This window comes from Eptatretus burgeri, chromosome 5 (genome assembly GCF_056783735.1).
Source record: "Eptatretus burgeri isolate ZD-2024b chromosome 5, Ebu_testis_v1, whole genome shotgun sequence".
In the NCBI taxonomy this organism is placed as follows: Eukaryota; Metazoa; Chordata; class Myxini; order Myxiniformes; family Myxinidae; genus Eptatretus; species Eptatretus burgeri.
In genome coordinates this window covers 71,828,523-71,850,890 of record NC_140965.1, presented here as the reverse complement: position 1 = coordinate 71,850,890, position 22,368 = coordinate 71,828,523, and the positions used below count along the sequence as shown (strand labels likewise).

At 47.6% G+C, this 22,368-nt stretch overlaps 1 protein-coding gene across 2 annotated transcripts in view; it reads right to left on the bottom strand.

The window, feature by feature from the left end:
- LOC147026674 (calcium-activated chloride channel regulator 3A-1-like) overlaps positions 1 to 22,368 on the bottom strand; it is an 85,952-nt gene that overhangs the window by 56,900 nt on the left and 6,684 nt on the right. For both annotated transcript variants that reach the window (XM_085882365.1, XM_085882366.1), the window contains exon 2: positions 12,386 to 12,526. In XM_085882365.1, coding sequence (XP_085738491.1) covers positions 12,386 to 12,526 — 141 coding nt within the window. The remainder of the gene's footprint in view (positions 1 to 12,385; positions 12,527 to 22,368) is intronic.

Here is a 22,368-nt window from a genome sequence, read left to right as displayed (position 1 = left end):
GATCATCTATCTGTAATTCCAGCAGTGTGTGTGTGTGTGTGTGTGTGTGTGTGTGTGTGTGTGTGTGTGTGTGTGTGTGTGTGTGTGTGTGTGTGTGTGTGTGTGTGTGTGTGTGTGTGTGTGTGTGTGTGACCTCTGTTTCTGGACAACCACTGGTCCGATCTAATTGAAACTTGCCAGCTATATTGCTGGGGATCTGAGGATGTGCCTTTTCAAGGTTTGATATTGTTGCGAATTCGCGTCCGCCGGCGTGCGATCGGCCACTCGACTCGAATGGCGGCCTCCTCGCCCACCAGAACGGACAATTCAGTCGTGACCCTCTCGGAACAACGCCGGGAGCTAGTCACGGGTGGGGGTTTAACCTCACCACGATCGTGCCAATTGCCCACCCGCGCAGGATAGGGTTGCTCGCCAAATTCGACCTACCTAAGTACCTGCGCGAGTGGTCGACCGGGCGATTGTACCACGCCACAGGCCAACTCCGGACACGAACCGCTTAAGCGGTCCGTTCCGTGCTACAGTGATAACCGAGCGGTGTTATCGTCAGCCTTGACGGTTCCGATGAATTACAGGGCGTTTTAAACCCAATGCAAACCCCTTACGTGATGCAAGATGGAGGGTCAATAAAAAAGGAAAAGAGACGAAGCAGAGCGGGAACAATTACACAAGCACGTTTAATTGCACACGCAGACCAGCACGGAAGGCACGTATTCAGTCACAATCATCATGTACAATAAAGCAAAAGCAAGTCAAGAAATGGCACGTATACACAATCACAGGCAAAAGAGATATCCCGACTAAGCCCGACACACGGCAGCACTTAAACAATACTACTTCAAGGACAGGCGCCACCCACAGTCATTTACACGAACCCAAAGGAAAAGAGAAAGTTGCGACTTCCCTGTGGGCCGTCGAGTCCCTCTCCCATGTCCGTCGGCGTGGTCGCGCCTGGCCCCGACTCCTCTCGCGGTCGGCGAACCCTCTCCGGCACTCCTCGTTCGGACGCGCGGGTCCACCACACAACCAACGCTGTCGCGTCTGCCGTCCGTGCCTCCGTGGATAGGTCACCCGCCAAACCGCGAGCGCAGGACCAACACGACAGGAACTCGAAGATGAGGGCCAAGACGAGAAGAGACTCCAGACTCTCGGACGACAAGCGGCTCTCGCGACAAAAGACCACCACTGCAGACGAGCGAAGAGGAAGAGGAGGAGGAAGAGAGTGGAGGAAGAGAGAGAGAGAGCGCGCCCCGCCCGTGTCCATCCTTTCTAGCGCGGGGCTCCGCCCTTCACTCCGCCCCGTTTTAGGCTCCACCCTCCTTTGAGAAGATTCTCGAAAAGGGGCGTTCCCTCACCCCGACCGCCTCACGCGGTCCATCCACCAATCGGCGGCGAGCTGCCCTTCCCCCTTCCTTCACACCAAGCGCGGGGAAGAATGGCAGGAGAATTGTTCGAAATGAAAGATAGAACAGAAAAATGGCTAACTCAAAGCGTCTCAGCCCTGATGGATCACATAAATTCCCTCTATACAATGGGTTTGGGCTAACTACACATGGACCTATCGAGATATCTTATCTGAGGACTCTTTATGGTGTAATGCGAATTTCCACAGCCGTAACACTACCCCCTCCCCTTTTTACAGACTCGTCCCGAGTCGTCAAATTCTCGTGTGCCATCATGTGTAGTTCTCCCCTAGTACGTTTTACCTACGGATCCCCGAGTGCGACATTCAGTGTATTCGTGTCCCCAAAATAAATAACCTGAGGGCTGAGTAACTAACTCACAAACAAACTCATACAAACGACTTAAATAAAATTGCCGGCGCTAGACAGACATGCCGGGGGCGCACTCATATGTACAGTACATCTTAACACCTTTACCTTATAATTTACACTAAACCATGGCCCAGGATCAATGGACTCTGCAAGAAGAAAAAGGCAAAGTCAACCGGTGCACAGGCCGCCACTGCTGGCCCGTATTGTAGCTGCCAACAGGACAGTTCTTGCAGCTTCCAACTGTTTCCTTCACGATGATTCCGGCACGCATTGAAATGAACGGGGGCGTGGGGGGGGGAAATCAAAACAGAACGGGGGCTGGTTGGTGAACATGGGCAGCAGGCATGGGCCAAGGCAAAGGCAGGCAGGCAAGGCATGGCAGGACAAGGCCGCTGTAGCAAACACAGCCGGCATATGAACTGGCCGGCACAGGCCTTGAAGCACAGCTGCAGACGATCTGGCCGGTACAGGCCTCGCAGCAAACAGCCAGCCAATGTAGTGGGCCGGCACAGACCTTGCAGTAAAACACAGCCGGCAGATGAAATTGGCCGGCCCCTTGCGTGAATTGGTTCGTGGAGGGAGTGCGGTGGTGCTGGCTACTCAGAAGGCGGGCTCAGACCTACCTACTGTCTCCCTCCCAACCTATCGCCTTTGCCTGTCGTTGTTCCTACCCACTCCCTTAATTTGTAAAAAACCAATTTCGCCCCAACTTATTTTTTTGTTGTTGTTTTTATTATCTTGCCAAAACGAAGTTTTTGCAAGATATGTTAGTCAGCTAGTATGTTTTTTTATTTTTGTTTGTTATCTTGCCAAAACGAAGTTTTTTTTTTGTTTGTTTGTTTGTTTGTCTGTAATCACGAATAAAAAATTCTGCAGAGTACAGTTATCATTGGAAATTTTTGTAACTTCACATATCAGAGGCCTATAGAGGTCCCTTTCAGTGCACAACATTTTGAAGGTCAAGGTCAAAGGTCAAGGTCACTTTGTCGCAAATCAGGGGAGTCGACGAAACCCTTATTTTTTGAGTAATTTTGATCGGATCGTCTTCAAACTTCATGGGAATATAGTACATGGTCTGGCGCTCAACTGATTAATTTTTGGTGGCAATTGGCCTTGACCTTCATTTGTCTTTTTATTTTTATTTTTATTTTTATTTTTGGTCTGCAATCACGTATAAATCACTCTGCAGAGCACAGTTATCATTGGAAATTTTTGTAACCGCATATCAGAGGCCTATAGAGGTCCCTTTCAGCGCATAAAATTTTGAAGGTCAAGGTCAAAGGTCAAGGTCACTTTGTCGCAAATCAGGGGAGTCGACGAAACCCTTATTTTTTGAGTAATTTTGATCGGATCGTCTTCAAACTTCATGGGAATATAGTTAATGGTCTGGCACTCAGCTGATTAATTTTTGGTGGCGATTGGCCTTGACCTTCATGGTTAGCGCCTGAGGTCAAACATATTTGACCCCAAGGTCAAATTTTCAAGTTTTAGGAACCATATCGTGTAGTACCTCAAATTGAACACGTCAATGAGTGCTTTCTAGAGATGTCAAGCTTGAAACATTATGACGTCATTTGGTGACGTTATGAGGCAAACGCATATTTTTCATGGTTACTCTAGAACGATTCTCATCGGAATCTCTCGTAGGCAGATATTCGTCAAGGAGTCGCTCCAAGTGGATAGCAGCTCTGTTCACCTCAGTGTGACCTTAAAGAAGTCACACGTGGTCACCTTTTGGCAAGATACGGGTCACCCTGCGGGTGACATTGGTTTATTTTATTTTTTTTGACTCTCCCCCACTATAAATCGTCCCCTAACCCCCTTTACCATCTTTGTTTGGCTAACCTATCGTCTCCTAGCCTACTCCCAACCCCTATGTTCCCTTCCTGGAGGGGAATAAGGGAGAGCTAGAGTTCTGTGTCGAGGCCCAACTCAAGCCTCAGGATGGCCTCCCCAGACTTCAGTGATCTTTAACCCAAAGTGGGTCCAGCGGCTCACAACGAGCGAAGGGATGGATGGTGTGGAGGGGTACACTTCCTATCTACCCTTTCCATTAACCTTTAAACTACCCCAGGGCTTTCAACAAGCACCTCTCGCTTAATCTACTGGTTCTATCAACCCACATTCCCGTCGCCTGTGTTGGTGTCCTCACAATTTCGGGGCTCGCCCCCCAATTTTCTTTCCGTGCCCTCACATGGTCTCATGGCTGGGACACGTGGCTCCCTTGGCAGGCACGACCCTCTGCTGATTCTCCGACGATGGCACCCCCGGGCACTACACTGCCTCCGAGCCGACCAGCTCCCTAAACACCGGGGAGTGCCCTCTATGGTGACTCCCCTGAAACGCTCACATGGCAGGCTGGCTTACCGGGCCCCTTTCCGAGGGTCACCCATGCCCACAACACTGCCCACGCGGCTAACGGCGCCCCGGGCCCCCGCATCATGCGGGCGCACCCGTGCCCACTACGCTATCCCAGCCCCCCATGGGCCCTTGGCCTACCACGGCCGACTAGCCCGGTGCTCGGGGTACCCACTCAGCGATACTCACCTTTTGCAGCCACGCTCCCAGCCCGTCAACAGGGCTCCTGCACCCCTCCAAACGGGTTTCGAGCCTACTTTCCCACCAACAACAAAACGACTTCCATTTTTGTTAATTTAACAAACCCCAACTAACTCACTTTATTCTGACCCCGGGGTCCCTTGGGCAGGAGTCACTCCTCCCCCCAATCACTCATTACACCATGCATTCCCCATTCGCTCCATTCACTCAGACCCACTGGCCTCAATCACTCAACATGTCTCCACACAACTCACCAACTCTTCAACACACACACCGCTGATCTCTGCCATCCTGCTGACTACATCCCCTAACTAACTCGTGCTCCCACGTCGTCCCTTAAACTACAGCACGTTCCTTTTAACACTACGTAGCTAAGCTACGTCCCCACTACACATCCACAGTCTGTCACTCTCCTCAAATCATCAAAAATCACTTTCCCAACCTAAATCTCAACTGAAATCCCCCTAACTAATCCATTCCACAGACTCCATGAGGACTTACCCCTTGCTCCATGAAGTCGGTCTCGCTTTGACTAACCCATCCCCCAAACTCGTGTCATTCTGTGCCCGGGCCAAGGGGATCTTCCACCCCTAGCCCAGGGATCCTGTTCACCCGAAAGCGAGGCTTGCTATTTTTTTTTCTCTCGCGCAACACCAGCGCGGCAATTCACAGCCGCGCACCTTTGGCGTGACGTCATGGCAGCTGTTCGCGTCCCTCGTCCCTCTTGGACGGTACCATCCGGCAGGGATTCACCCTCCTGCCGGATTCCAACCATACACGCAGCCATGACATCACCCGGCGCATAAAAAAACCAAGCCTCGCGTTTCGAGGGGTTCCCCACACGAACACATGTGCTCTGCCCGTTGGAGCTTAACACAAGCTCGCGTGGAGAACCCATCCGGTCCAAATCCGAAATCCTGCCTAACCTTCGTCCCTCCGTGGGATCGGCAACATCCACCGCTGGTGTTTCCGGACCGGGTTTCACTCCCATAAGCGCGCATGTGGCGGCCTCGTGCGTTGCACAGCACGGACCTCGCGCTCCCTGCTGGGTAAACCCGGCGCGGTCCCCGAAATAGCTACGGCTGCTACTCGGCCTTTGTCCCTCTGTCGCCGTCGTCGTCATTCCACGCACACACTCCTGCGTGTTACGACGCTCACTCTTCATTCCATCACACTCACCCCGGGAGACGCGGCTGCATGTTCGCACATGCCCACCGTCATCTCCCTTTCGTACCGCTCTCTTACACACACTGTCTCTCTCACACGGACCCTCTCACTCACACAGGGGGTCTTACTCGCACAATGCATGCCAGAGAGCACGCATCTCCGCACACTCGCAAACACACACACCTTCACAACTACACTGGGGATTCGTGTCCCCACAAGGGTTCCCGGGGCCTCCATACCCCCCAAGTTGCATGTGCACCTGTCCACAGCACCCGTCCCCTCGAACTCGCTCGACACGACCGAACTCACCTGGTCGTGATCAGCTTCAAGGGAGAATAGCGTCTCCCTCTGTTCCCGAAGGAGGCTATCCAGCTGCTCGCACCGGGTCCCAAAACAGTCCGCCAGCTCCCCCTCATGGTCCTCCACTACCTCAATGTGTGTATGTTTGTCACCAACCCCGTCCAATTCACTCTATCTCCCGTGTCTCTGGCAATACTTTCATTTCCTTCTTTGTCTTTGTTATTTCCCTCATCTCCATTTTTATTTGTGTCTCTTTTATCAGGGTTGGTCCCAATTGTTCCTTCATTCGACGAGTGGCGTCGATTCAGTCCTGCCCCACCGACATTGCTCCTTGTGGTGCTGTCACACATCTCACCTTATTACGTTGTTCTACCCTCTTCTCCATTTTTATTTGTGTCTCCTTTATTAGGGTTGGTCCTATCTGTTCCTTCATCCGACGAGTGTCAATCAAGTCCTGCACCACCGACATTGCTCTTTGTGGTGCTGTCACATATCCCACCTTATTGTGTTGTTCTACTTCCTGGCTCCTTCTGATTCGTTCCTCCTCTTAGAACTTCCTGAGTTCTTCGTTCTCCCTCCGGAGTTTTTCAATCTCCGTGGACTCCAATCTTGCTCCCCATTTTAGTTGTCCAATTTCAAACTCACATTGTTCTTGTTTTCTACCCCACAGTTTCTCCTGCTCTTCATTTTCCAATCTCATCGTTTCTTTCAATTGGCTCATTTCCTTCCTTCTCCAGTTTCATGGTTTTCTTCATTTGGTTAATTTCCCTTTTGTGTTTCATTCGCTGTTCTTTGTCTATCTCCTCGCACTCCAGCCTCGCCTTTTCTTTTAATTGGTCAACCTCAGCTTCATGTTCTTTTTGTTTTCTATCCCATTGTCTCTCTTGTTCCTCACTCTGCAATCTTATTTCCTTCAATTGACCAATTTCCTTCTCCTGTCTCATTCGTTCGTCTTTTTGTTTCTCACTCCACTGTCTTTGTTGTTCCTCATTCTGCAATCTCGTGGTTTCCTTCAATTGACTAATTTCCTTCTCCTGTCTCATTTCTTGTTCTTTCAGTACTCTTTCTTGTTCCTCATTCTGCAATCTGGCCTTCGCTTCGAGCTGTTCAATCTGTACAGTATGGTTCCTTAACGTTTCATTCTCTGCTGTCGTTCTTTCTTCTCTCAACATCCTCAGCTCGTTTTGTAACTCAGAAGCTTTCTTTTTCCAATTCCTTTCTCATCTCCGCCCACTCCAACCTTGCCTGTTTGATCTGCACTGTGTGGTTCCTCAACGTTTCATTTTCCGCTCTCTTCCTCTCCTGTTTTAACATCCTTAGTTCGTTTTGTAATCTCTTTGGTTTCGTGTTTCAGTATCTCAGAAGCTTTTTCCCATAATTCCTCTCTCAATTTGCATGCTTCTTCCCCCCTTGCCGCACAACTTTCCCATGCTTCCCTCCTCATTTCGTCCATTTTCTTCCCGTATTCCTTTAGTTGTTCCTGCCATTCCTTTTCTTCTTTTATCGTCTTTTCTAGTCTTTCTCTTATCTTTTTGCCTGATCTTACCTCTTCCTTCAGTTTTTTTTAAATCCAAGTAGTGTTCACCTTTTTCCTTTTCCAGCTTTTTTTTCCATTCCTCTTCAAAGTGCTTTCTGTCCCGGGAGTTACCAATTCGCTCCTCTTCCATTCTCTTGCTTAGCTCGCTCCTCCCTTGTTCCCACTTATGGATCCTCAATTCTATTTCCCCCACTTTTCCCTCGAGTTCCTTGGCCTATCTTGACTTCTCCAATAGTTCTTCCTTTAATTGTTTTACTTCCAACTCGTGTTTCTGTTTTTTCTTTTTCGAGCTCGGTCCTCCATTCTTCCTTCAATTCTTCCCAAAGCCCGCCAATGTCCGCCTGCCTCGCCTGCCATGCCCACGTGGTTTGAAACGGCTGTTGGGAGCGCTCGCCTCGTGTCGCGCCATTCGCAGCGCCATAAATAGCTGCTCGCTCCGCGCTGCACTGAGGTGCGATCGCGCCGCCATTATGCGATTCAGTTTGCCGGTAAAGCCCGTGCTCAGTAAATGGGGTTGAGCTTCCCCTTTGATTAAAATTACAAGTACCATCCCGGGCCATGGATCCTACATTACTACACATATACATTTCTAACGCCGGCACCCGCTCGCCTTGAAACGCCATCTTATTTCACGTAAGCGATTAAATTTAAATTGCTCGTAATTTAATGGAACACGGAGGATCGCTCCACTCACCCTTGATCCGGTTCCGTAAATTTAGTTGGAGACGGGAGGGTTTGTTTCCCGCTCGCTGACACCAGTGTTGCGAATTTGCGCCTGCCGGCGTGCGATCGGCCACTCGACTCGAATGGCGGCCGCCTCGCCCACCGGAATGGACAATTCAGTCGTGACCCTCTCGGAACAACGCCGGGAGCTAGTCACGGGTGGGGGTTTAACCTCACCACGATCGTGCCAATTGCCCACCCGCGCAGGATAGGGTAGCTCACCAAATTCGACCTACCTAAGTACCTGCGCGAGTGGTCGACCGAGCCATCGTACCACGCCACAGGCCGACTCCGGACATGAACCGCTTAAGCGGTCCGTTCCGTGCCACAGTGATAACCGAGCGGTGTTATCGTTGGCCTCGACGGTTCCGATTAATTACCGGGCGTTTTAAACCCACTACGGACCCCTTACGTGATGCAAGATGGAGGGTCAATAAAAAAGGAAAAGAGACGAAGCAGAGCGGGAACAATTACACAAGCATGTTTAATTGCACACGCAGACGAGCACGGAAGGCACGTATACAGTCACAATCATCATGTACAATAAAGCAAAAGCAAGTCAAGAAATGGCACGTATACACAATCACAGGCAAAAGAGATATCCCGACGAAGCCCGACACACGGCAACACTTAAACAATACTACTTCAAGGACAGGCGCCACCCACAGTCATTTACACGAACCCAAAGGAAAAGAGAAAGTTGCGACTTCCCAGTGGGCCGTCGAGTCCCTCTCCCACGTCCGTCGGCGTGGTCATGCTTGGCCCCGACTCCTCTCGCGGTCGGTGAACCCTCTCCGGCACTCCTCGTTCGGACGCGCGGGTCCACCACACAACCGGCGCTGTCGCGTCTGCTGTCCGTGCCTCCGTGGATAGGTCGCCCGCCAAACCGCGAGCGCAGGACCAACACGACAGGAACTCGAAGACGAGGGCCAAGACGAGAAGAGACTCCAGACTCTCAGACGACAAGAAGCTCTCACGACAAAAGACCACCACTGCAGACGAGCGAAGAGGAAGAGGAGGAGGAAGAGAGTGGAGGAAGAGAGAGAAAGCGCGCCCCGCCCGTGTCCGTCCTTTATAGCGCGGGGCTCCGCCCTTTGCTCCGCCCCGTTTTCAGCTCCACCCTCCTTCAAGAGGGTTCTCAAAAAGGGGCGTTCCCTCACCCCGACCGCCTCACGTGGTCCATCCACCAATGGGCGGCGAGCTGCCCTTCCCCCTTCCTTCACACCAAGCGCGGGGAAGAATGGCGGGAAAAGCCCACGAGCATCGTTGGTGGTTTTTGTTTGTTCGAAATAAAAGATAGAACAGAAAAATTGCTAACTCAAAGCGTCGCAGCCCGGATGGATCACATAAATTCCCTCTATACAACGGGTTTGGGTTAACTACACATGGACCTATCGAGATATCTTACCTGAGGACTCTTTATGGTGTAATGCGAATTTCCACAGCCGTAACAATATTAATCGGACAAGTGATTCCCAAGTTATGGCCATTTATTTACCAACCAATGACAGGACACGTTGCTGCGGCCATTTATTTACCAACCAAATACAGGACACGTTGCTGCGTAGGCGTGGCCAATGGGGAAGAGAACCTCAGCCGGGTTCGCCATTACGGGTTTTTTCTCTTCTCTTTGTGTTTTTCCTTGCGAAAAGGCAAAATACATTGGTCCTAATTGAATAATTGGCCATTAAAACTAAATTTATCAAAACGTTGGCAGATCCAGCAGCCTCCGCATTCTTGCCCTGGACGAGGAAACAAAGAAGAAGCACCGTTTCTGCAGCAATGTTGTTTATGAAGAGGTGCTTACGAGATAAAGGTGTGTACATGGAGACAATTTTTATTATTATTATTTATTTATTGAAGAAAAATTGTTCTGAAAATAATTTATCAAAAAAAGTGCACAACTTTTTTTTGTTTCCAATTGTCAAAATGGTGTGGCCTTTGGAAGTGTTAAGGAATTCAGCTCTACTCAACATGCTTTCCAATGAAATACATCTCAATTTGGTGGTATGCTTTGCAAACTATTTTTTTTTAAACTATTTTCAAACAAACAATTCGAACATTGAATACCTAATGACACTGTACTTTCAGGTCTCCTACAAATCCTACCCTGTCGCCTCACCATGGCATAGGAGTGGCAATGGTCAATGGCAGCGAATGTCATGGCAAGCAAAGACAGGGAGGTAAACTTGATTTTAATTAACTCTGTGTGTGTAAGTATCACAGCAGTTGTTACTTCAATGAAAGCGATAATTCGTGGAATGATGTGAACTTTGCGTACGGGCACGCACTACTTCAAGATAGTGATGACTTACTGTATTCTAATAATTTCTCGATTTCTTATGCGCATTTATAGATAAACACAATGCCCCAATCCAGTCGTTGTTTATGAGAGTGAAAGAACGGCCTGTGTGGTTGTTTGAAAGTTTTTTGGTTTTTTTTTGCACGTACGGCCACGCACGGACGGGCACGCGAGAGCGAAGGAACGGCCTGTGTGGTTATTTCTGGCAAGCGGTTTTAAAGTATATATATATATATATATATATATATATATATATATATATATATATATATATATATATATATATATATATATATATATATATATATATATATATATATATATATACCTGGTGTGTTGGCGCAGTGGTTAGGACAGCGGCTTGGGATCCAAAAGGTCCTGAGTTCAAGCCCCGTTGGGCCACTGAATTAATACACCAGGGGGTAGACTCAGCCTGTCATCCTTCCGAGGTCGGCGAAATGAGTACCAGTATACTGGGCCAGTGTATACCCCGGTTAAAATAGTTGTACCATATCCCTGTGTCGTAAGAGGCGACCAGGGTTGCGTCAGGAAGGGCATCCGGCGTAAAACATGTGCCAAATCACTATGCGGATCATACGGATGATCCGCTGTGGCGACCCCTAACGGGAGCAGCCGAAAGAAGAAGATATATATATATATATATATATATATATATATATATATATATATATATATATATATATATATATATATATATATATATATATATATATATATATTTCCATGTACGGCCACGCACGTACGAGCATGCACATATGGGCACGTGAGAGCGAAGGAACGGCCTGTGTGGTTGTTGTTTCTGGCACGCGGTTTGAAAGGTTTTTTTTTGTTTTTTTTGGTTTGCACGTACGGCCACGCACCTACGGGCATGCACTGGTCTATCTATAATTCTAGCTGTGTGTGTGTGTGTGTGTGTGTGTGTGTGTGTGTGTGTGTGTGTGTGTGTGTGTGTGTGTGTGTGTGTGTGTGTGCGTGTCTGTGACCGCTGTTTCTTGACAACAACTGGTCCGATCTCATTGAAACTTGCCAGGTATATTGCTGGGGACCTGAGAATGTGCCTTTTCATGGTTTAATATTAATCAGACAAGTGCTTCCCAAGTTATGGCCATTTATTTACCAACCAATGACATGACACATTGCTGCGGCCATTTATTTACCAACCAATGACATGACACGTTGCTGCAGAGGCGTGGCTGCGTAGGCCGGTGCGCAGGTCGGCCGGCAATGACGTCACGGGCCGTGCCATTTACATGGCAGCGAATGTCATGGCAAGCAAAGACAGGGAGGTAAACTTGATTTTAATTTGGATTTTAATTAACTCTGTGTGGGAGTGTGGTTGTCGCGAGAACGTGAGAGCGAAAGAACGGCCTGTGTGGTTGTCGTTTCTGGCTCGCGGTTTGAAAGTTTTTTTTTGTTTGTTTTTTTTTTTGCACATACGGCCACGCACATTCGGGCACGCACCTACAGGCATGCACTAGTGACTATGATTTGCAGAACAACACTTTTTGTGAGCCATGGAAAGGAGCCTTATGATGGTATCAGGAAACCTAAAGGGGATACAGACAAAACCTCAAGAACCCCTCCAGGTGTACAAAACCTCAAATTCTTCAAAAAAAAAGTGCTGAAGCTTGATGAGAAAAGTTGGTTGATACCCAGATGATTCAGTAATTTTTTGACGGTGTAGTTCACAAATGATTTGTTTGTTTAATGGATTTTTGCTTTCCTGGTTTCATGGATTACAATGCCAGTGTGAACTCATGAAATGAATGAATTGACGTCAAAGAATGGAATAGAAAGTGGGCTATCCTCTTCAGAGTTAGGAAACATCAATGTGATTTTAAGTACTCACGCACATATATCTCATTACATTAAAGAGCATGCTTTATTTGTTTTAAGATCTTACAACAATGCATTGATTTTGATTTTATGATCACAAATTGAGACAAATAGTTTTAATACTAATGTACATATTTGTAAAGTCATTTGATACAATAACTGACTCACCTGGTCATAGGATTCTCCACGACGGTTGAGATAGTCAGTTTTTCGTGACCAACTTTTTGGAATCAGAATGTTTATCTGACGAAAAAATGCTCGTTGATTTGTTGCCTTGTACAGGTACTGAGATGCTTTTGTCATCATTTCCTACACACACACAACGACAATTCATCATAATACAATTTAGCAAGTTAGGCTGAAATTCACAGGTTATGGATCATAATAATGGCCCTTACACTTTGGTGTCATTAGTGTTTTTACCTCTACCACCTAAGGAAGACAGAGGCTATATTTTCACCCCTGTCTGTCTGTCTGTCTGTGAGTAGGATATCTAAAAATATTGTGGACGAATTCGGACGAAACTTGATGGACAGTACGAGTGTGTGACAAGGAATAATTAATTCGAAGATCCAAAGATCATCCGAATCCGGATGCGAGAACCTTAATTTTTTTTTTAAGTGATTCTTTACCATTGAGAGTTGGACCCATATAGATCATGATATTTCAAAAAGTTATGGACGAGTTATAACAAAACGAGGTGGATGAGTTGGTGAGGTGACAGCAACAAGCCGATTAGATTTTGGCTAAGGTCCGGACCCAGATCCAGCCTATCAGTGGGATACAAAACGTAAACTGTTCAGCCAGGTGGAGGTAGCTCTCCATGGAGTGCAATTCTGGGTTAGACTTTGACATCACTGGTAATGCCTGTTACTAGATTTGGAAATTAAACAGCAAAGTTCAACATAGCAAAAAAGCTTTTGCTTGGTATTAATGAAAGAAACAGAACAATCTGTTCAGTAAAGTAAAGTAAAGCAACCCGACAATCATGAAATGTAACTATCAACAAACAAATACGAGAGATTTGAGCGTTAGAAACAAGTTTTTTTATTTATAGAAAAACTATTGTTACAGCGGTCACACCGGCCAAATGGCGAAGCTGCTCCGAACCGGATGACCGCTTCCTTTGTTTATGCCTGGTTCAAGTGAAATGTTGGGAAGCCAATCATTTCTGAAGATGGAACCCGAGTTGAGGTTTTTAGCCAGTGAGGATGTGCATTTATTAAGGAACGTTAAGCACTCATTAACCCCAATACCCTCTAAAACTTGGTTTTTCAAACCCGGGGGCGCGACCCCAAGTGGGTCGCCGAGCAAATTTCGTGGGGTCGCGGGCGTCCGCTTGCAGTGAAAAAAAATTGTCTATTTTCGATTGGTGTTCGCTTTTACAGGATGTAATATAAACGGTTCGTTCAAAGTATGGGAACCGGCGCAACATGACGCTGGGAATGGGATCCAGCCGATGCGCGGGCTCGCTGAAGGGCGGTTCATTTTGGCGGAAATTAGTGGTTTGATCCACGGCCTCTCAGACTCTGACTCGATCATTAAGGTCTACAGGAAGTCGTCAGGTCAGGTCAGGTTCGATCTGTGACCTGCTACAGGTACCATGTAAACCTGTACTAACCTGTTCCATGGTCGGGTTGTCGGCGACTAAACCGTCTCCCCCACCAGGTTTTCTGGTGAGGAGGGTGTTTGGATATGGACACCCAGCAGGATTAAAAACAAAACCTGTCAAAGGGCGGAGGAGCTCCTTGTGAGCCAACGGCCATCCATATCTAGTGCCCAACTGTGTCTGCGGACGTCCTCCTGCAGTTGGGTCACTTCTTATTAGGAGGTTGGTGGCAGGATTTGCACTCCGGCCACCGTAAAACCCTTCATTCCGCAAAACGCAAAAACGCAAAAAAATCTGAAAACCCACTCCGTGGGAGTACCTCCTGTGCAGCTTCCCTTCACAGGGCAGCTCACCGGATGACGGGATTGGGGCAAAGCCTTCTGGACCCCCAATCTTTGATGATAGGAGGGAAACCATGGGGTAACATCCCTGGGTCAGATTGCGGGAGAGTGTGTCGGAGTGGTGCTGAGGTATCGTCCACCAGACGGCGGTCTCCTTGGGTTAACCTGAGGCGGTCCCTTCGGGTGGGTGCCTGGAATGTCCTATCCCTAAGAGAGGATGATCACCTGTCTCTGTTATCATCTGAGCTCAAGCATTTGGACATCGGGATTGCAGCTCTCTCTGAGGTCCGGACACCGGATTGCGGCGAGATAATGGTGGGTGGTTACACCTACTATTGGTCTAGTCGCTCTGATGGTTACCATACCCAAGGAGTTGCTGTAGCTGTGTCCAATAAGCTGACCCCAATGATAATTGAGGTAACACCGGTCAACGAGCGTATTATGAGATTAAGGATTCGTCACTCCTTAGGTGTCATTTCCCTGGTCTCTGTTTATGCTCCGACTGAGGCGAGTGATCTCACCGTGAAGGACACATTCTACGCCACACTCGAGTCTGTGGTTGATCAGTGCCCCAGACGAGATACACTTCTAGTCTTGGGGGATTTCAATGCATCGACTGGAACTGATAGGGATGGTTATGAGGTGTGTGTTGGTCCCCATGGGTCAGGAACTATGAACCAGAATAGCACGAAGTTCCTTGACTTTACAAGTCATGGACTTAGGGTGGCTGGTTCATGGTTTCAGCGCCCACAAGCTCATCGCTGGACTTGGTATTCCAACGCTGGCGGTGTGGCAAAGGAGATTGACCATGTCCTCATTGACGGTCATTGGAGGATGATCCAGAACTGCAGGGTCTACCGGAGTGCTCAGTTCCTCAATACTGACCACAGGCTTGTTGTAGCAACTCTAAAGCTGCACCTTAAATCCTGGAGAATGGTACCATCCCAGCCTAGGCTGGATGTTGCCAAGCTCAGGGATGAGAGAGTAGCTGAGGAGTTTGCGAACAGGCTGAGTGGACACTTGGGGGGTCTGGTTGCTTTGGGGGGTCCTGAAGAGTTGTGGGGCGCCTTCAAGACCACCGTCCTTGATGTTGCCGGTGGATGCCTTGGAGCTCACCGCAGGGCAAAGAAGAATTTTGTCTCTCAAGGGACACTGGATACCATTGACCAGAGTCGCAGGGCCAGGCTGAATGGTAGAGCTGAGCTGTTCAGGGAGCTGAGGCGTAAAACTGGATGTGCACTGAGGGTGGACAAGGAGGCCTATGTGTGAGGAATCTGTGAGGGGGTAGAGCATCACCTGTGGACAGGTGATTTTCGTCCCGCTTACAGGGGAATTCGCGCATTACGTTCATCCAAGCCCATCCCTCGGAGCTCTGCAGTTCGAGCAGAGAGTGGTAGGCTCTTGACAGAGGAGTCTGAAGTGAAGGCCCGCTGGGCCGGTTACTTTGAGCGGTTGTACCAGGCTGATTCCCCAGCTGTTGCGTTGGACGTCAAGGGTGTTACAATCCCTGCTCCTGACCCTCGAATCAACTGTGGTCCACCTTCGCTTGTGGAAACACGGGCTGTGGTGAACCAGTTGAAACGGGGCAAAGCTCCAGGGATCTGTGGCATCCATGCTGAACTTCTCAAGGCTGGTGGAAATGCTGCACTCGTGTCGTTGCATGCAGTTTTGTGCTCTGCCTGGAATACAGGCATCATCCCAACTGACTGGAAGAGGGGCCTTGTTGTCCCTCTCTGGAAAGGGAAGGGTGATCGCCAAGTCTGCAACAACTACCAAGGGGTGACGCTGCTCTCAGTGCCGGGCAAGGTCTTTGCTCGGATAATTCTTGATAGGGTTCGCCACCATCTGCTTGAGCACCAGCGTCCAGAGCAGTCAGGCTTTACACCAAAGAGGTCAACCATTGACCGTATCCTTGCACTTTGTGTCCTCACCGAACGCAGACGAGAGTTTCGGCAGGGGCTGCTTGCAGCCTATGTTGATCTCTGTAAAGCGTTCGATTCAGTGAATCGGGATGTCCTCTGGAGGATTCTTGGTCTTCGTGGGGTGCCACCAAAACTGATCGATCTGATGTCTGAACTCTACTCTGGTACTGAGAGTGCTGTGAAGTGTGGTGGTACCATCTCTGACTTATTTCCATTTGTTACTGGAGTTGGTCAGGGATGTGTACTTGCCCCCACACTTTTCAGCACTTGTATGGACTGGATTTTAGGGAGGATGTCGGAGAGATCAAGTTGCGGTGCATCGTTTGGGAATGTCAAGATCTCGGACCTTGATTTTGCAGATGATGCAGTCATCTTTGCGGAGACTTTAGACATCCTCTTCGGGGCCCTCGAGGTGCTGAATGAGGAGTCGGAGCCGTTGGGATTACGGGTTTCTTGGGTCAAAACTAAGATCCAGGCTTTCGGTTTTCATGCCATATCCTTCATCATACTTTTGTGAGCAGTCATTCTACACCATGGTGGTGATTAAAACAAAGTACAGAAATCGCCGAGAAATGGAGCATGATATGATACTGGCATTGTCATCTCCTTCTCCACGAATAGAGAAGTTGGTTTCTGAAAAACAGGCTCATCCTTCTCACTGATACTGTATATCTAAATGTCATTTGGACTAAACTTCTGAAACGTTCAACTGTACTATTTGGATACTGTCGGCTACTCTCCGTTTACTCGTCTATGAAAACATGACGATGGTGAATCAAGTCAACAGTAAATTTTCTTGTCATGAAATCTTATCTTATATATTCTGAATTGGGTTTTGAATCTTTTGGGTCGCGCGATGTAGAGAGGTTCTGAAATTGGGTCGCCACTAAAAAAAGTTTGAAAACCACTGCTCTAAAAGGACGTATTGCCGAATCAGCTATTCTGATCATTTGTTGCTGGTTTGATAGTTTCTATTGCTTCTGATACATCGCCAAATCTGTTATAACCAGAGACGGCCACCATCCTTATAATTCAAAAGAGACCCAGTTAATTCAAAATGTGTATTAAATTGGGGAGGGTAGAGAAAATGAGTACAAACAATTTCAACAGCATCTAACAATTATAAAGCCCAAAATGCATGCCCGGGGGATTCGTACAGAGGGGTACCTCAATTATCTATCATTAAGGCTTCAAGCATCTGACAGAAGAGGACTCAACCTGTCTCAGAGCTATTGTTAGGCACTTGACCCCTTTTTGCGGGTGCCTCACTACCTCCCATCGGGCAGTGCTGTTGGCCGCTTTGCGCATATGATATCTAGTCGTCATTCTGCTAGCTGTGACCTCAGGTTCTGGTCTGGTGTGGCCTGGATAAATCGATCCAGTGCCAGGTTCTCCTGAGCAGGGACATCTATGTCCACATGTGTTATTCTCATGTAGCGGTGAATGTCATGTGCCAACTCTTCTACCCACTCATCAGGTCTTTTTCTCCGCATGGCAAAGTGAAATTTAACAACCTCACTCTGCTGTTCAATACCAACTCGACTTTTTATGGCTGAAATGAGGTCTGTTAGTGAGGATGGCTCTTCTGGCATGGTCCTAAGAACCTCCGCCACCGCGCCGCAAAAGCCACCATTCAGTGCTCCCCATATTTGTGTCTGCTTCAACCGCTCCTTTGTGCTATGCAGTAAAACTGCATGAGGGACACTCCGAGGTTGTTCTTACCATCATAGGGTGCCAAAGGGACTGTATGGGATCCCAGGGGCTTGGCCCTGAGTGTGACTGACTTGGGGCATGGTCCTCTCAGACCCTCCATTGTTACTTCAGGTGAGGCCCCATGCCAGCTTGTTTTAACTACCCCCTTAATCTGTGTTGGCATCTGTTCCTTCCTTTTTGCAAGGATGTGTCTACAATTGCCCCAAATCTCCATACATTCTCTCACCTTCTTCCAAACATACTCTGCTGGGGGGAATCCGGGCTGTTAACCATTTGAGGCTTCTTATCTCCTCCAGATCATCCATCTGAGCATCCACATACCTTTTTACGTCCTCTTGAGTCGCTCCGCCATCATGTGCCTTCTCCAAGGCAAGCCTCTTGTTCTGCTCATGCAAAGCCACATTCATGTCTCTTCTTACCACCTCCATATGTCTTTCGACCTCCTGCTTTACCCTTCCAATTTCACTCATCCGAACTCTCTTTCCACCTCCTGCTCCCTCTTTTCTATTTGCCTGCCTATTTCCTGTTTCTTTCTCTCTATCTTCTGTCCAATATCCTCTACCCCCCCTCCCACTATCTCCCCAATCCTCCTCTTATACTCCTTTTATATTTTGATGACCTTCCCCTTTCCTTCTTTCTGTGATATTTTTACTTTCTTCTGCCCTTCCTCCAACCCCTCCATCTTCCCACATCTTCTTCCCATCTATTTCGACTTTCAATCCCTCCTGTTCCCTTCTCAATCCCTTTACTTCCCTCTTCAACCCATCTACCTCCCCTTTAGCTCATTTACATCCCCCACTAACCTGGCCTGGCCAGCAACCATTTTGTGCTGAGTATCATGCACCTCTGTTACATTTACCCATCCTTTGTTGTTCAATGTAGTTGGCCTCAATTTTTCCTGCCAGCTGAGTCACCTCCATTTTTCCTTTGAGCTTAGCCCAGTTTGCCTCAATTTTTCCCACCAGCCAGGTCTGGTCAGCCTGAACAGCCTTTAATTCTCCTGCCATCTCATCCTGGCCACCCTTCATATCGGCCTCAAAGTTCTGAAACATGGCTATCAAGGCTGTTCATTGTTGGCTGATGTGCAGGTGTAGCGAAGACACTGGTCTGTTTCTACCTGGTGCTCGGTCACTGGGGGATGCTAGCCTACTGGGTAGGGGAGGCGACCACTGCACCCTTGAATGAACCTTCCACTTCCATTTCCTCTGAGGTCACAGTGGCGTCTGTCCAATGTTCCCCTTCCTGGTTCAGGCCACAGTGGTTGCTGACCATATTTAATTCAAATGACCAAGATGCTCTGAATTGGATTAAGGGCCTTGCCTTTCCGATACCAGGTTCAATTGGAATGCCAGGCAGCTAATTGTTTGGCCTGCTGGGCACCTCGTCTCGTCAGGTTCCCAATCCAAGATGGAACCCGAGCGGAGGTACTTAGTTGGTGAGGAGATGAATTTAATAATGAACGTTATGCTCTCGTTAACCTGAATATTCTCTAAAAGGATTTATAGCTGAATTGGCTATTCTGAACCATGACTGCCACATCATTATAATTCAAAAGAGACCCAGTGAATTCAAAATGTGTATTAAAACAGGGAGGAGAGAGAAAAAGAGTACAAACAATTTCAATTGCAACTAACAATTATAACATGGCTATAAAACATGGCTATAAAACTCAATATACACGCCCTGGAGCTTCGTATGGACAGGAACCTGAATTATTTATCCTTAAGGCTTCAAACATCCGACAGAAGATGACAATAGAGAGTGGGATGAGACAAAGGAATAATAGTCATGACACAGGTGTGAGCCTCGTGGTCCGAAGCTATGCTTGGCCGGTAGTCCTCGACTGCACTACATGAGTCAAACAGCTTGCAGGAGATGACATGAGGTGAAAGGTGTGCCACAGCAAAGAGCACAGCAAAGACTGACCCGCTTCTCATGAACCGCCTCTCCAGCAAAAGACCAGTGGAAGCCAGCAGCTCTCCCCCATGAATGACTCAACAAACTGCTTGAAGAACTCAATGAGGAACTGAACTTCTCTCGGGGCGACATTTTTATCAAATCCTTCAGCGTTCCACCGAATGATTTTGACGAGCTTTGCTTGCTCAGCATCTATTGGTGGAGGTGGCATCTCTCTCTCTCTCTCTCTCTCTCTCTCTCTCTCTCTCTCTCTCTCTCTCTCTCTCTCTCTCTCTCTCTCTCTCTCTCTCTCTCTCTCTCTCTCTCTCTCTCTCTCTCTCTCTCTCTCTCTCTCTCTCTCTCTCTCTCTCTCTCTCTCTCTCTCTCTCTCTCTCTCTCTCTCTCTCTCTCTCTCTCTCTCTCTCTCTCTCTCTCTCTCTCTCTCTCTCTCTCTCTCTCTCTCTCTCTCTCTCTCTCTCTCTCTCTCTCTCTCTCTCTCTCTCTCTCTCTCTCTCTCTCTCTCTCTCTCTCTCTCTCTCTCTCTCCTGCTAGAATGTTCTTGGTGTGCCAGAATTGTGCCTAAACTAACGCCTTCTAAGTTTCGTGAGGCCGTAATTCCTTTTGACGTACATAAAAGACAGATTACAAAGGATAAACATTAAATAGGAGTGAAGGAAAAATAGTGGGGGATCAGAAATAACATTGTGGTGGAGGACGGCCTGCTTTCTACACAATGAGACGCATATTCTTATTTCAGTTTACTTTTCCACACACTTGTACTAAAACGTGAATTAAGGGAAATAACGATTATAATCTGCATTTTAGCACCTGGAAGTCATTTCCGCAACAGTATTTTCAAACTTGGGGTTTCATACGAAAAATACAATCTCATTCACAGCCTTTTGCAGACACTCAACCCTTTCATTCTTACAGATTACTGGAATTCTTAGAGAATGTTTCATGTGTTGTTGCCAAGATCGAATTATACTGAAATCATTGAAAATTTTTACCTAGACAGTCAAACAATTTGGTCTCCGTTTCCTCTGGCTGAGCCACGACGGTCATTATTGTATACACAGGCAACATGATAACAACCTTCAAGACATTTCACAAGACATTGCAAATGAAGATATTCAAACTTGTTTATTGGAGTGCCAAGTGTGCGTCACATGATGTATTTGTCAATGTTCACGTTTGGAATTTTTGAAATACAAGTGTAAGGTTTGTCTGTCTCTCTCTCTCTCTCTCTCTCTCTCTCTCTCTCTCTCTCTCTCTCTCTCTCTCTCTCTCTCTCTCTCTCTCTCTCTCTCTCTCTCTCTCTCTCTCTCTCTCTCTCTCTCTCTCTCCCTCTCCCTCTCCCTCTCCCTCTCCCTCTCCCTCTCCCTCTCTCCTCTCCCTCTCCCTCTCCCTCTCCCTCTCCCTCTCCCTCTCCCTCTCCCTCTCCCTCTCCCTCTCCCTCTCCCTCTCCCTCTCCCCTCCCTCCCTCCCTCCTCCTCCATTTCCCTCCTTACTCAGAGTTGTATATTTCTATAACAGACATTCTCTGTCCGTGATACTCATGTTGAAGCAGAAACCCCTGGGCAAGTCCGTTCCATTGCTTGGAGTTTCAGGGTTTTTTTGTAATTCATGGACATGGTGGTGTTTTTTATGCGGTTTATAATCCATCATAAGTTGGATGGAACGCATGGAGACAGATACTTGATGGTGTATTTGTGATGTTTTCAAAAGCAGACCTTAACCACATTGAACCTGAATGAAATTGCACACAGCTTCTAAACCACTTAGTTATAATATTTATTTTAGTGAGTGTCAGAAGGTGAAATGGATTGATTTCAGGACCTGAAGTATTGTACTTCCTTCGGTTTACTCTGAACACGCTTGAAAGATGAAGTTGTGATTTTTAAAACATTTTTGCACAGGAGCTTTTCTCACATCTTTGTTCCAATAGCTCTTTTAAACATGTTCACTCAAACCCAGAGACAGTCTCCAATTGTATTTTATTTGTTGTAATATTTCCTGATATTGCTTTCAAAACTTTAGGGAGGGTCCACTTCAGCTCTCTAACTGCTGCGGCTTTCTCTTCACATATCCTGGTATCCAGTCATTTTTCCAATTTCCATGTTGTTTAGGGCAAACTCCCTGGGTATTGACACCTCCAATAGCAGTATCATCCTTTCCTTGTTACACCAGACCACTCAGTCCGATATCACAACGTCTTGTTTTCATTGTTCATGCTGGATATGATGAATCAGGTGGTACATGAGCCCCATGCCCTCCTCTTCACCGATTTCCCTGTTTTTTTTGTGCCATGGTTTTTCTTGGGATCGGAAATTGAATATTTTTGCAGATGTACCACGTTATGCTTTTGTGTATCAGTACTCTAAATCACGGATAGGTGCTTGTGGGTTTGTTTGTCACGCAACTCCTACAGTTCTGGGCTGATTACATCCAGACATAGGATTTGTATGACCCCAATTAATGTATAGGGGTGTTGTTTTTTAAAAAAAATCTTTGCCAATGGTCTTGGGTGGGGGTGGGGGTGAAGGGAGAGGAAGGAGAAAAATTCTCCATGTAAATGTGTATCGTGTAGCGTCACCTCCAGGTGGGGGAGGGTAGTACAAGTCCTCACCCTTTGCAGTCCTGTATTCCTGCCCCCATGTTTTCCAGTGC